Source organism: Cebus imitator, unplaced genomic scaffold, assembly GCF_001604975.1.
Source record: "Cebus imitator isolate Cc_AM_T3 unplaced genomic scaffold, Cebus_imitator-1.0 Scaffold67, whole genome shotgun sequence".
In the NCBI taxonomy this organism is placed as follows: Eukaryota; Metazoa; Chordata; class Mammalia; order Primates; family Cebidae; genus Cebus; species Cebus imitator.
In genome coordinates, this window is record NW_016107382.1 from 4,912,994 (window position 1) to 4,927,100 (window position 14,107).

Genomic DNA, 14,107 nt, shown 5'->3' on the forward strand with positions numbered 1-14,107 from the left:
GTGTGTCTTAAGATCAGATGTGATTTTATACTTGGATTAGGCCAGTCAGTTATTTTTATTATTTTTGAGATGAATTCTCACTATGTTGTGCAGGCTAGTGTCTAACCCCTGGGCTCAAGTGGTCCACTCACCTCAACCTCCTGAGGTACTGTGATTACAAGTGGGAGCTGCCACACCTACCTGCAGATTTAAAAACTAAGGACTGGAACTGTTGTCTTTGCTATTCATTTGGCTTGGTGAGTGCACTTAGCCACTTCACAGCAGCTTGACAGCCCTATTTTACTTGCATTTGTACTGTTTCAGCTCTGCTTGGCTGCCTTTTCTTTACTTCTGCAACTGGACTTTTGTGCATGTGTTTTATTAGTTCAGTAGAGGATCTCCTTTTCATCAGTACCTACTCTTGTTCTGTAGTTCTGAACTGGTCTACCAGTTAAAAAAGTACTTTAGAAATACTTGCTCACTAATGGGTTTCCCAATTTCTAGCACTGGGCTTGGAATATGGTAAGTGTATAGCAAAGTTTTCTATGTATAGGATTTATCTAGACCCATTCGATAGACCAACCATAATTCTGTATGGGACTATGTAGCAAATGGAATGATTGATTCTCAGTAGTTCAGTCTCCTGTGGTCTTTTGTAGTTGTCATATTCCTGCAGATTGAGAAAAGCAGTGAAACAAACCTGGATTGTGTATACAGTTGGCCCTTAAATAATGCAGGGGCTAGGGGCTCCAGCTTCCCTGGCAGTGAAATCTGTATAAGCTGATTCCTCACAAACTTGACTGATAGCCTATTAGTGAGTCCTTCCCAATAAGTCATTTAACACAAACTTTGTATGTTATGTGTATTATATACTGTAGAAGTAAGTTAGAGAAAATGTTAAAATCAAAGAATCAAAAATATATTTACTTTCATGGCCAGGTGTGGTGGCTTATGCCTGTAATCCCAGCACTTTGGGAGGCTGAGGCCGGGATCTCACTTGAGGTTAGCAGTCCGAGACCAGCCTGGCCAACGTGGCAAAATCCTGTCTCTACTAAAAATACAAAACTGAAGGAACAGGAAAACCGGAAGGGCCTGATGGCCACCATCTGTGCAGGTCCTACTGCTCTGTTGGCTCATGTAATAGGTTTTGGAAGTAAAGTTACAACACATCCACTTGCTAAAGACAAAATGATGAATGGAGGTCATTACACCTACTCTGAGAATCGGGTGGAAAAGGACGGCCTGATTCTTACAAGCCGTGGGTGGGCCTGGGACCAGCTTTGAGTTCGCGCTTGCAATTGTTGAAGCCCTGAACGGCAAGGAGGTGGCGGCTCAAGTGAAGGCTCCACTTGTTCTTAAAGACTAGAGTAGCAAAATGTGACAATCACCTAGAGAAACAGGCCTTAGGAATCTATTCTCACTGTGTTTGCTCTGAACAAAACAATGGTAGGTTAGTGTGTTCCTAAGCTGCCCTCATTACTGCTTTTGTGAGGTATAGTTGTGAAGACAGAACTACACAGAGATCTTCCAACCTACAAATTGTGTCTATACATTTCTAAGCCTTGTTTGCAGAATAAACAGGGCATTTAGCAAACTAAAAACAAAAAACAAAAACAAAAAAACTTGGCTGTACCCACATGGTAGTGGTACATGCCTATAGTTCAAGCTACTGGGGAGGCTGAGACACGAGAATTGCTTGAACTCAGGAGGAAGAGGTTGCAATGAGTTGTGATGGTGCCACTGCACTCCAGCCTTGGCAACAGAATGAATGAGTGTGTGTGTGTGTGTGTGTGTATTTACTATCAGGTGGAACTGGATTATCATAAAGGTCTCAGTCCTCGCTGCCTTCATGAGTAGCTGAGAAGGAGAAGGATCTTGCTGCTACAAGGGTGGTAGGTGGACCCTGTTCAAATTTGATATTCAAGAGTCAACTGTTTTTAAAGTCAAGGGAAGGCATACCAATAGTTGTAATTTCCTAGTACTGCAAAACAAAAGCTCTAAAACTTAATGGCTTAAAACAAGCAAAATTTATTTTGCTGACTGGGCTTAGTTTGTTGCCATCATTTTCCACAATGACCAAAAACATTAAATGCCTCTTTTAGGGAGAAAAACACAGACTTTTCCCATCATATTGGAATCTTTTACTTGAATTATATCTGGACAATTGAGATTTCCAGATAAATACATAATATTTATCTGGAATCACTCACTCAGACAAAAATGTTAAGCTAGTAAAGGAACCTCAAGTGGTATGTATAAAATGACCATGAAGTACACATGTGTTTTCAAAAGTTGGGTATAATATAACTAGACTGAGGGGTTTAAAGAAAAACTTCATTGCTGTTCCATGTGTATTTTTAAACTAGTGAGATTTCAGTTTACAGCATTAGCAATTTTGGGAGAACTAAATGCTCATTTAATTAAATGAATACTAAAAATAATGCCTTATTTAATCATACTTGATTGGGGATGTTAATCCCCTTTTTATGCATAAGGTTAGAAGTAACTTTAAGAAGAACACAGTTGATTTGTGTTGGAACCAGCATTTGGATGGGCCTACACTTGGCACTGCCTGTAGATTTTTCTATCATGCAACTAGTGGTTGAATAAGCAGGTTCTTTAGAGCTTTCAGAATATTAAATATTTTAGAGAACAGAGTTAATCTAGACTTCATTTTAAGCAACATTCAGCTATTCTTTGCCTTCCCTCTCCCCTGCCCTGAAGAGTTTGTATTTATTATAATGTATAACACAGCCCCAATACAATGTGGCCTATATAGATTTTTCTCTTAGGCTTAGACATAGACTCTGAGACCATTATGGGAGCTTCATGGTTCTCAAGCAGACTTTCATTCTACTTTTTCTCTTTGGCAAGTTGCTTTATTATCAAGTGGATGTTGGGCGCCATACATCATGTCCAGGTTCAAGGTACAGGATGAGCTGAAGGAGGCTAAAGGCTACTGGCATCCAGCCTCTCTTGTAAAAAGAAGAACCTATGGTTTATGCTCACAGTGTCAAAAGCAGGTAGTAAATCAAGTAGAGCTGGGCGTGAAATGCCAAGGGAGGTTAGGATGACAGCCACATTGGTCACATAATGTTGATATAAGTTGATTTAGAAAAGGATTATTTGATCAAGGATATCCTGGAACATAATGGAAGTAACTGCATTTCAGAAATAAGTGAACAGGGCTGAGAAAAGTAATTTTCTTTCAGTATAGTTCAAAAAAGGATTAATTATGATTGGAGTCCTACTTTGCCCAAGGCTTTTTATTTCATTTTGCATGATAATCTTTCTCAGAAGCATGCATGCATAAATGAGGTTGAGACAGTGACTTAAAGTTGTAAATGAAATATCATCAGAAACAAGCTATTATGTGTTTTCTGGTTTCTGACCTGTGTAAGGGATGCTCAATGTTACTCAACAGTGATTTACTTAAATCAGGTAGTTATAAACTGTGGTGGTGGTGGTGGGGTTCTAATGGGATCTGCCTTTTCTGGTAGGTTTAGTGGCAACATACAAGCTTGCCATAAACATTTCCTGGGTTTTTTATAAAAGTGTTCCGCCGGGCGCGGTGGCTCAAACCTGTAATCCCAGCACTTTGGGAGGCTGAGGCGGGTGGATCATGAGGTCAAGAGATCGAGGCCATCCTGGTCAACATGGTGAAACCCCGTCTCTACTAAAATAAAAAAACATTAGCTGGGCATGGTGGCGTGTGCCTGTAATCCCAGCTACTCAGGAGGTTGAGGCAGGAGAATTGCCTGAGCCCAGGAGGCAGAGGTTGCAGTGAGCCGAGATCGTGCCATTGCACTCCAGCCTGGGTAACAAGAGTGTAACTCCGTCTCAAAAAAAAAAAAAAAAAAAGAAGTGTTCCTCCACCTTTCTGAGTCTCGCTCCCTCACAGAATTCTTTTATTCCCTTTATTCTTAGATCCGTCTTTAGTTACCTTTTCTGTAATGAAACCACTACCCTCTCTGAAGCCTGAGTTCCTCTTCTAAAGTAACACCACTACCACCTTTTTTCTTTATTATCATGTTTTTTGGGGAAATTGTCTACACTCACTGCTACATGTCCTCTATCATCTAATGAAGGTATTTGTCCATTACTGGATTTTGGTTTTTTTTTTCTTAGAGATCAGTAGTAATCAAATTGAACAGCCTGTGCCCTCTCAGGATGTGTGTTCTGTGGTAGTGGAAAAATGACAGCAAAAGAGGGAAATAACTTGTGGAATCTAGTCCCATAAATGGAGGTAGCTGCCCAAGTGACTGTCAATCAGATATTTGAGTTGCACACAACAGGTGCATTTACCTGGTTTCAGAATTGAAGCAGACTTAGGAAAGGTTGTAGGTGTTCTTGGGCTGTTAATGGGGGACAGGATTGATTGCTGTTCAGACAGAGCAATGTTTCCACTGTTAGTTACTGGGGTATCCTGTTACCCCAAAGACCCAGAGCCAGAATATAAACACTTTGAGTGATTGCAGTTTTGTGACAACATAATACTGGTTCTGTCATCCTCCTTCATTGGATTACCTTCCTCTCTGCTGCTTTCTAATCCATGTTTTGAGTTTAGGGCAAAAATGAGAGCTGAACTGCTACATTTAATCCAGTTCTGTATTTTCATTTGTCATTTCAAAGCTAGTATTATCGTAACAAGTGTACAAATCATCAGACTCCCTGGTTACTTGTTAATGACATTCAGTAAGATAGCCTGCTTGCCCCATTTTGGATAATACCAATTTCCAGACAAAACGTTAGTCATCTCCCCTCAGTTTAAGTGCTGTCAATCAGCTCTCCATTAGGTAAAATGGTGAAAACACGCATCCAGGATCTTAGATATTTAGTGAAGTAGACATATTAAAATCTGATAACTGCTCATCAGAATTTGAAGTGATTAGGAAGGAATTAGGAAATCTAAGAGGTGGGATTTAATTTGGGCTTTGAAGAATGAAAGGTTACAGAGGATTTGGGAAAGTAAATTGGAGGCAGCGAGGACAAGTAGATGTATGACTGGCACTCGCTCAAGGTTGCGTGGAAGGAGAGTCAAAATAAGGCAAGTAGGACCCATTTTGTGGAGGACTTGCCATGCAAGTGTAAGAAATTGGAATGATAACGTACACTGGAAGGCGAATAGAAGTTTTCTGTCACGTTATAGGAGTAGAACTGAAGGCTGTGTATATGATAGTATGGATCAGGTGGTTGGACCACCCAAGAGCTTATATGAGAGGAATGAGAACTGAATTAGGCTGCTGACAGAACAGAAAGGATGGAGTCACAAGTAGGTTGTACTGCAGTTTAAAAAACCAGCACTAAGCACTCTTATTAAAGCACTTCCTTTAAGCTGTTACACAGATTGATCACTAGGAGGCATCAGTTTATCAACTAGTAAGGTGAAAAGGAAGGCAGCTGGACACTTAACCTAATATAATAAGTCTGGAGAGTTCCGTGTTAATATTTAACATTTTCAACTCAAGGCCTTTTGGAAACTAGTATCTATGAAATATTTCTTCTGAATAGTACTTCTAAATGACAAGGAAGTCTAAACTGCACTCTGTGGGACTATTTGGTTATCTTTATACACTGATGAGGGTAAAGTGACATGCTCATAATTTACTGGCTTTTAACTATTTCTTGAAAGATGTTTGACCTTTGGTTTATCCAAATCTTTAATAATGACTGTTGTCATTAGTTTCTACTGTATGTTGCAAATTAGTTTACAGATCAGGATTTTGTAATCATTACATATTAAACACTTAATAACTTTCCAAGTTCTCTTACATGTCTTTAAGCCAGTATTGATTAATGGACTGTTAATCAAGTGTTTGACTATGTAACTGCCAAGTAAGAAACTTACCAACTCAGTTCCATTGTTGTGGTTCTTCTGCTTCGAAATACTTTTACTAGAAAACAGTAAGATGCTAGTTTATACAAATACTTTTCACAATATTAAATTGCATGTTGCTTGGGAAAAGTTTTGTGGAATTTATTTTAGATGGTGTCTGACTATAAAAGCATTTAAGATTCAGAGAGGCTTAGCATGGGGTTATCCATTTAAAAATTATACCAAATATATATTGGTATGGCAAATTTCAAGTCCTTTCATTGCACATTTTAAAAGGTAGGATGCATCATGAAAAATCCGTCAAGCATTTGAAAAAAATTGATATTCTTTTTATGATGGGTATGGACTTCTGATTCCATGAAAGATTTCTACATATGTTGAGCATCAACTTTGTACCAAGACTTTTTCTAGGTGATTGGGACACAGAAACAATGGTCCTTGGCCTCTTGAATAGCTTACATACTATTCTAGTTGGAAGGGGAACAGAAATAAGCAATAGGTACAGTAAATTATTGAGTAGATGTTAGAAGATAATATATGCTATGGGACAAATTAAGGGGAATTTGGTGGCTACTACTTACAGTGATCAGGATAGGCCTGCTGAGCCAAGGCTTGAAGAAGGTGATGGAGATGACCCTGAGTGCTAGGCTGAAAATAGTACCGAGGGTAGAATCAGGAAGATAAGTTCAGAGCCCATTGTAGTGATCCAAGGGGGATATGATGGTGATTTGGATCAGGGTGGTAATGAAGGAAGTGGACGGAATCCAGATGTAGTTGAAGGCATAACTAATGGGATATCCTGACCCTGTAAATTGAATATTGGGAGAAAAAAAATAATTACAAGGCAGGCATGCTTCTACACACTTAAAGTCCTAGGGCAAGAGTACAATGGAGACATATGTTTAAATATTTAAAAGTTCTGTTTAATGAAAATATGCCCAGTGTGCCTATCTTGATAAATACACCTTCATTAGAACTGAGAAGCCAGGTTTATATTTATGCCAAAACATAACATGGGGGAAGAGCTGACCCTCAGCCCATGTCCCACCTTTTCTTCCCACCCCTGGCTCTGAACTGTATGGCAAGGAGCTTCCTGCACATTTACTTGGATGCCATAGCCAGTATATTCAAACTGTCCATCCCCCTAACACATCAGTGCATGCAATGATGATGTAATGCATTTCCTGGAACAGCTGGGGCTATTCTGGGCAGGGTATTTGGGGTCCTGAGTACCTACAGTGGAGTGCAGAATGAGTATGCCCTCTGGATGACATGTCATCTTGACTCTAAAGCATGCAATCATAAAGCTCAGGGCCCTGGATAAGGGCCTTTCCTGGCCTGTTGTTAAGGGCAGTACTGACCTAGGGGTTTTAGTTTGAGCATCTGTTCAGAGTATTGATGTCAACTGAGAAAGGGGGCTGCTGGTAGAATAGATGAGGGTGAGGAAAATAGTTTGGGAGCTCATTTACATGTTTGATTTCTCAGACTACACAAGCAGTACTGCAGAGAGATGTAAATGGAGAATTTTCAACTTACAGTAGCACTGACTGGCCTGGAATATATAAAAATGAAGGCTATTTTTCACTACAGTTAATTCTAACCTATAAACTGGAGCAGTTCCATTCAGAATTTGTTATAACCTGTCAGGTATAAATTATGGACTTCTCTGACCTATCCAGAGTGTTCTTTTTCAGTTTTTTTTTTTTTTAATTATTCTCTATAACCTAAAATCCCCTCAGACTTAAACCTCTAGTGAACTATTCAGTGAATGGCTTTACTAGTCAGTGTTCCCTTGCCTAGTATGTTTATTATTTTTTAACTTTAGTGGTTTATTCTTTGGCAATAAGCAGTTGGGTATAAGTTGGGGATATAAATTTGGGACTCTGGCATATAGATATTATTAAAAGTGACGAGACTAGGTATCAATAAGAGAGCAAGTATAGATAAGCGAGCCAAAGACTAAGACGTGGGGCATTCCAACATTAAAAGGTTGGAGAGGAGAGAAACTTGTAGAGGAGACACTAGAGATGTAAAGGAAAACTAAGTGATGTCCTTGAAGCCAGTGGTGAACTTTATCCAAGAGAAGAAAATGAACTGTCAAATGCTGCTGATAGACATCTTTAAATTGCCAACTGTAAAATGCACCTTGAATTAGCCATTTCAAATTTGTTTACCAAAGCAATGGTTTTGTTGGCTAGTTTTCTAAACTTCAGTAACTTTTAAGTGATATTTGTAGGTTTTTATTGTATATACAGCTGAAGTTTTGTTTTTTGTTTTTGTTTTTGTTTTTAAACAGAGTTTTGCTCTGTGGCCCAGGCTTGTACAGTGGTGCAAACCTAGCCCCTGCAACCTTGAACTTCTGAGCTCAAACAGTCCTCCACCTCAACCTCACAAGTAGCTGGGACTGCAGGCATATGCACCACACCCGGCCAAACTTCTTTTACTTTTGTAGAGGGAGATCTTGCCATGTAGCACAGGGCTCAAGGGATCCTTTTGTCTCAGCCTCCCAGAGTGTTGGTATTACAGGTGTAAGCCACCATGCCTGGCCCAACGTATTTTTTTTTTAAGTTATTTTCTGTGAATTTACTCATTGTCTTAAAAAATTGGCAAATATGGCCATTTTGACATATTTGCCAAATATTAGCATACGGCAACTCAAGTATGTTCTTAATTTGTTAAGTCACCAACTGTTGGTGGTGACTTGAAATAAGTAAGAGCAAAGTTGTCACCAATCTATGGGATTTTTATATTACTGATATTTTTCAGTAATGCACTGTAGTCAGACCTTGTAGACTTAACTCTGAGCTGCTCACACAATTACTAAATCATTGTGAAATACCTAACTGGAAATACTGGCCTTTAAAGTCTCTAGTTATAATTAAATGGGTGACTTTGAAAATTGTGCTGGCTGTTCAGACATTTTCAAATGAGAACAGAATGCATTTGTTTCAGACTGGTAAACTGCAGAAGGTTAAATAACACCAAATACACTTGAGTTTCTCCTAAGAAAATGACTTGGGCCTCCAGATTACATCTCATATTTTTTAACCTATCAAGTTTGTGTTTTTCCATATGAAATGTCTTTCCCAACTACACCTGCCCTTGGAGAGTCTGAATAACAGACTTAAAGGAAGTATCCTTTCCAGATGAGTTGAAGAATGTCATCTTAAAAGAATGAACAGCTGGTCATGTAGAAATTCTCTGGAATGCTCACTCGTCCTACAAAGGGGGAGGGGACAGAAAACATGTTAGGTGTAGTTTTTTTGTTATTGGTTTACAGAATCGTAAATCTTTGAGACATAGTTTTACTAGAAGTCTACATAATTTTAACAGTTTTCTCTCTCCTGAAAAGATTGCTAATCAATTAACAATGTGAAGTCCAGAGATCTGGCCAAGCGTAATTTAGTGGGACTCAGGATTGCTGGCTGGATTGTCCCGTTTGATCAGACGTTGTTGCTTAGATGAAGATTCAGGACGCCCTCATGTAAAAAAGTTATCCTTTGTTCTGATTACCTTGGGATTAAGTTCGAATTTCTTACCATGACACACAAAGGATTCGATTCTTGCTTAGCTCTCTAAGCTGCTCTCACGTTCTCCTCCCCTCTTGAATTCTTTGCTCTTGCCGCACAACTAGCAGATGAGCTAATCTGTCTGTTCCAGTTTGGGCATAATAGCAGCCCTTCCTCTTAACCTTGGCCCACGCTGACTTGTCCAGCCCTGGTTTAATTCTTCTTCGTGTCCTCGTGAGGGTCCGCACATACTTGGGGCTGTTTAGGGGTGAATTTCCCTAGCGGTAGGCTAGGTCTCAGTTACACTTTACTTCCCAGGAAGCGGCTTCTATACGCATTGTTTAAATGTAGGAGTAGGAGGGATCTGGGAACATGGCCTTCCCGGGGTCACAGATAAATGAGATTCCCAAACCAAGATCTGGCCAGGCGCTTGGAAAGAGAGACCCGCGGAGGCCGATCAGGCATTTGGAACTGTGCCTTGCAGTGTGGGATCTCAGCACCAGACGTTCCCCCGGTTTGTAGTTAGGAAGCTGTTACTGTTTCAAGAGACGTTGCACACCGTCCCGACGGCTCAAGAAGAAAGCCGAAGACAAGCCAGTGCCTGCGGTCGGGGTCGAGAAAAAGCAGGCGAGATGCGACCTGACGTGGGTCCGCCTTTCTCCACCCGTGGCAAACCCGACAGTTGCACTATTGCTTTCACAATCGCCCTCTGCAAGAAGAGCTACTTAATGACCGTGAGCGAACATGCGTGGGAAGCACGGTGTCCTCTCTGTGCGCTCAGTTGTTTACCCAGCGTCCGGGGCAGGCACACCCGCGGGACTTGCGAGCCTCGGTCCCGGCCTCCCAGTTCACCCAGGCCACAACGCTGGTTCTGCGGGCTCTCGGAGCCCAGCGCAAATTCCCAGGGCTAATTCGCAAGGACCGAGAAGCCGCACTGCCAGGAGGCTGCCCCCGCCTGCGCAGCCGGGTCCTCACTGTCCGAGGCTGTTAGCACAGAGCCTCGCGGGCCTGGGAGAGGCGGGACGCGGGGGATGGCCTCGCAGCGCCCTGTGGACGTCGGCATTAGTCGTCAGGCAGCCAGGGCTCCTTGGGCGATCGCCCCGGGTGGAGGAGAGGAGTTTCCGGGGCTCGGGTCCCGGTCGCCTTCCAGGGGCACGAGCGCGGAAGCAAGTGGGCGGCGAGAGGCGGAGCGAGGGACGCGGGGGGCGTGGACTCAGCCGGCTTTGGAAAGGCCCCAAGTTAATGAGGCGTGCGCCGGCTGCCGAGCGCCTCTCGGAGCTGGGCTTTCCCCCGCGGTGCGGGCGCCAGGAGCCGCCTTTTCCGCTGGGTGTCACTCGGGGGTGGGGAAGATGGCCCATTCAAAAGCGCCGCGAGGGGGCCAAGCCAGTGCCCTTCAGTGAGCGCTCGCAAGAGGACGGCAGAGGCCCGGCGGCTCGCAGCTTCGGGACCTTGTGGCGCATCAGGACGCGGCTGTCCCTCTGCCGGGACCGAGAGCCGCCGCCGCCGCTCTGCCTCCTGCGTGTTAGCTTCCTCTGCGCGCTTCGGGCAGGCGGCCGTGGGAGCCGCTGGGGCGAGGACGGCGCGCGGCGGCTGCTGCTGCCCCCGGCCCGAGCGGCTGGAAGCGGAGAGGCCGAGCCTAGCAGCGGCCCCGCTTATGCTGGGAGGATGCTGGAGAGCAGCGGCTGCAAGGCGCTGAAGGAGGGCGTGCTGGAGAAGCGCAGCGACGGGTTGTTGCAGCTCTGGAAGAAGAAGTGCTGCATTCTCACCGAGGAGGGGCTGCTGCTCATCCCGCCCAAGCAGCTGCAGCAGCAGCAGCAGCAACAGCAGCAACAGCAGCAACAGTCCGGGCAGGCGCCGGCGGAGCCGTCCCAACCCAGCGGACCCGCTGTCACCGCCCTCGAGCCGCCGGTCAAGCTCAAGGAATTGCACTTCTCCAACATGAAGACCGTGGACTGTGTGGAGCGCAAGGGCAAGTACATGTACTTCACTGTGGTGATGGCAGAGGGCAAGGAGATCGACTTTCGGTGCCCGCAAGACCAGGGCTGGAACGCGGAGATCACGCTGCAGATGGTGCAGTACAAGAATCGTCAGGCTATCCTGGCGGTCAAGTCCACGCGGCAAAAGCAGCAGCACCTGGTCCAGCAGCAGCCCCCGCTGGAGCAGCAGCCGCAGCCCCAGCCCCAGCCCCAGCCCCAGCCCCAGCCGCAACCCCAGCCCCAAACCCAGCCCCAGCCCCAGCCCCAGTCACAGCCCCAGCCTCAGCCCCAACCCAAGCCTCAGCCCCAGCAGCCCCACCCGTATCCGCATCCACATCCACATCCGCACGCTCATTCGCATCCGCACCCGCACCCTCACCCTCACCCGCACCCGGTGCACCCGCATCCGCGCCAAATACAGCACCCGCACCCACAGCCGCACTCGCAGCCGCACGGACACCGGCTTCTCCGCAGCACCTCCAACTCCGCCTGAAGGGGGCAGCTCCCGGGCCAGACAAGGTAGGGTCCCGGCACTCGCGCTCCCGAGGCGTGGGTCACAGGGTGTTGGGAGGAGTAGGCAGACTGTTCACAGGTTCGGCTCCTGTGTGGAGAAATGAGAACTCTTTCCAAGTTTCTGGGGAGGTGGAAAGAACAGAACCAAACTGGAGCCAGAAGGGCCTGGACAGAGAGGAGAGGCTGGGAGACCCGGGCCAGGCAAGGGGCCTCGCGGACCGCGCCCGCGCCCATCATGACCTTCCTGGTCCAGGGGTGCACCCCCAGCCCTACTTGGCTGTGTGTCTGGGCACTTGGAGAGACCCCGGTGTCTTTCTGAGCCCGTTTTGTCAGCCAGACTGGCCCGAACAGAACTGGTCTCGGAGGACTCTTAGCCACCTACTTGACTCGGTGTCATTTCTTTCCAGGTTTTGAGGACTTGAGGAAGTGGGACGAACACATTTCTATTGTCTTCACTTGGATCGAAAGCAAAACGGTCTCCCCGCCCCGCACCAGATCAAGTAGTTTGGACATTACCCTACTGAAAACTTGCGATTCTTCTTAGTTTTCTACGATGCAGGAAACGATTTCAAGTCAAGAAGACTTTATTTATGAACCTTTGAAAGGATCTTCTAGCACGGTGAATTTTATAGGAGGGATAATGTACTGTAATTTTATTTTAATGTATTTTGATTTATGGTTATTTATTAGTTTTTTTTAAATGCTTGTTCTAAGACATTTCTGAATGTAGGCCATTTGTCAAAAAGGAAACATTATTTTCAAAAACCTATTCCATAGTAAGTCCTTATCTCGGAAAATAAAAAAGGGCGGTGGAGGGAAAAACATGAATCTATTCATTATTCCTAGAGTATTTTCAGAAAGTCTGACACTTTTCATTGTTATGCCAGGTGGTTGAAATTAAACTCTGATACTACTTTTTTTGAGGTTTTTTTTTTTTTTTTTCCCCGTAGACATAGAGTTTGTATAGAAGTTTTAAAAAGCTAAAAGTTTAAAATGGTGTAATTTATGAAAATCTAACACTCGAGATAGTTTCTAAAAGGAAATCAGTAGTGAGGACACCTGATTTCAAAATATTTAAAACATAACCTAACTGATGGTAGGATGATTATATCTCGAATATGTGGTAGGGTCACATTTACTGTAGGAAAACCTAGCTTATATCGTCTGTGTGTAAAGGGCCTAATAAGGAGACGAGGCCTTTTGACTTATAAGTACGTTTGCTGTTTTATTTCAAAAGTGTTGTGGAGGCAAAGAGTAGATTTAACTTGTGTAAGAAAATATTTGTGCTCCTGTCCAGGCTGGGAGACCTTTCTCTGAAAGCTTTGCACACTTGACTTGAACCACATTTTCTGATCCCTTTACCTTGTTTTAGAAACACACTGAAAAATCTCGTCGTTTAAATTACAATTTGTAGATATTTCGAAGGTCTAGGAGTCATAACTTTTTATTTTCATACAGAAAATGATGTTGATCAGAGAAACCAACTGTTTTGCTTTTCATTGCTCGGTGAGAAATGTGAGGATTCTGTTTTGTTGTTAGGTTAGTTAAACTCAGAGATTGAAAAGACTGGATAAACACAGGATTTTCAGTAAGAAAACAACCCCAGTCTTGTGTTAGAAGCCACTTGTTGAGGAGTCCGGGGGGAAAAAAAGAGGATGTGCTTTTAAAGGTAGAACAAACCTTCTTCTGTGTTAAATCAAAAGGATGGTCAAAATCCACCAGGGCAGATGCTACTTAAGTTTAAATGGAGCCATAGATGATACCAAGTCCTCTTGGGGCTGAAAATCACTTCCTATCTGCATGGCTTTACTAACTGGTTTCTGTTTTCCATTATCTTTTTCACAGAAGGTCTTGGTCAGTACTTTTCCGGCATTTCAATGGAAATGGTCAGTATTAGACCACTGCTAGGTTATGTAGTCAAGAAGTAAAAAACAGAATTGTATGCTACAGATGTCTTCATTCTCCTTCCATCTGGAAAGGAATTCCAAGGTCAAATTACTTTTAATGTAATAAATGATGACATTTTGAGATCATAATTCTTATCCAAAAAGTTGCAGGGAAAATTAAAGCAAATGGCAAACAAAACTTAGGTGGACCCCCACTTCCAGTGGTTGTGTAGGTTGCAGTTATGAAAAAATGCTGCCAACATTCAAAAACTCATTTCATATGTATATATGTATACACATATATGAATATGTATGTATATATACATGCATCTGAGAGCATGTATATGCACATATACGCATACATATATGTATGCGTAGATGAATACATATATAAATATGTATATAGGA

The 14,107-nt window shown here is 43.5% G+C and overlaps 1 protein-coding gene and 1 long non-coding RNA gene across 2 annotated transcripts; both read left to right on the forward strand.

Annotated features, from left to right (window-relative positions):
* Positions 1-1,048: 1,048 nt before the first annotated feature.
* LOC108305861 lies at positions 1,049-5,938 on the forward strand. Its single transcript, XR_001825915.2, has 2 exons — positions 1,049-3,533; positions 3,842-5,938. It is a non-coding gene; the product is annotated as an uncharacterized LOC108305861 (long non-coding RNA).
* A 2,439-nt stretch (positions 5,939-8,377) lies between these two features.
* Positions 8,378-13,760, forward strand: PHLDA1 (pleckstrin homology like domain family A member 1). Its single transcript, XM_017530631.2, has 2 exons — positions 8,378-11,819; positions 12,221-13,760. Exon 1 carries the CDS (start codon positions 10,069-10,071, stop codon positions 11,791-11,793), a length of 1,725 nt encoding a protein of 574 aa, XP_017386120.1. The 5' UTR covers positions 8,378-10,068; the 3' UTR covers positions 11,794-11,819; positions 12,221-13,760.
* Positions 13,761-14,107: the final 347 nt, after the last annotated feature.

Bases quoted from the DNA above. Each gene is read 5' to 3' on its own strand.
- PHLDA1 (XM_017530631.2), top strand. From the start codon at position 10,069: ATGCGTGGGAAGCACGGTGTCCTCTCTGTGCGCTCAGTTGTTTACCCA.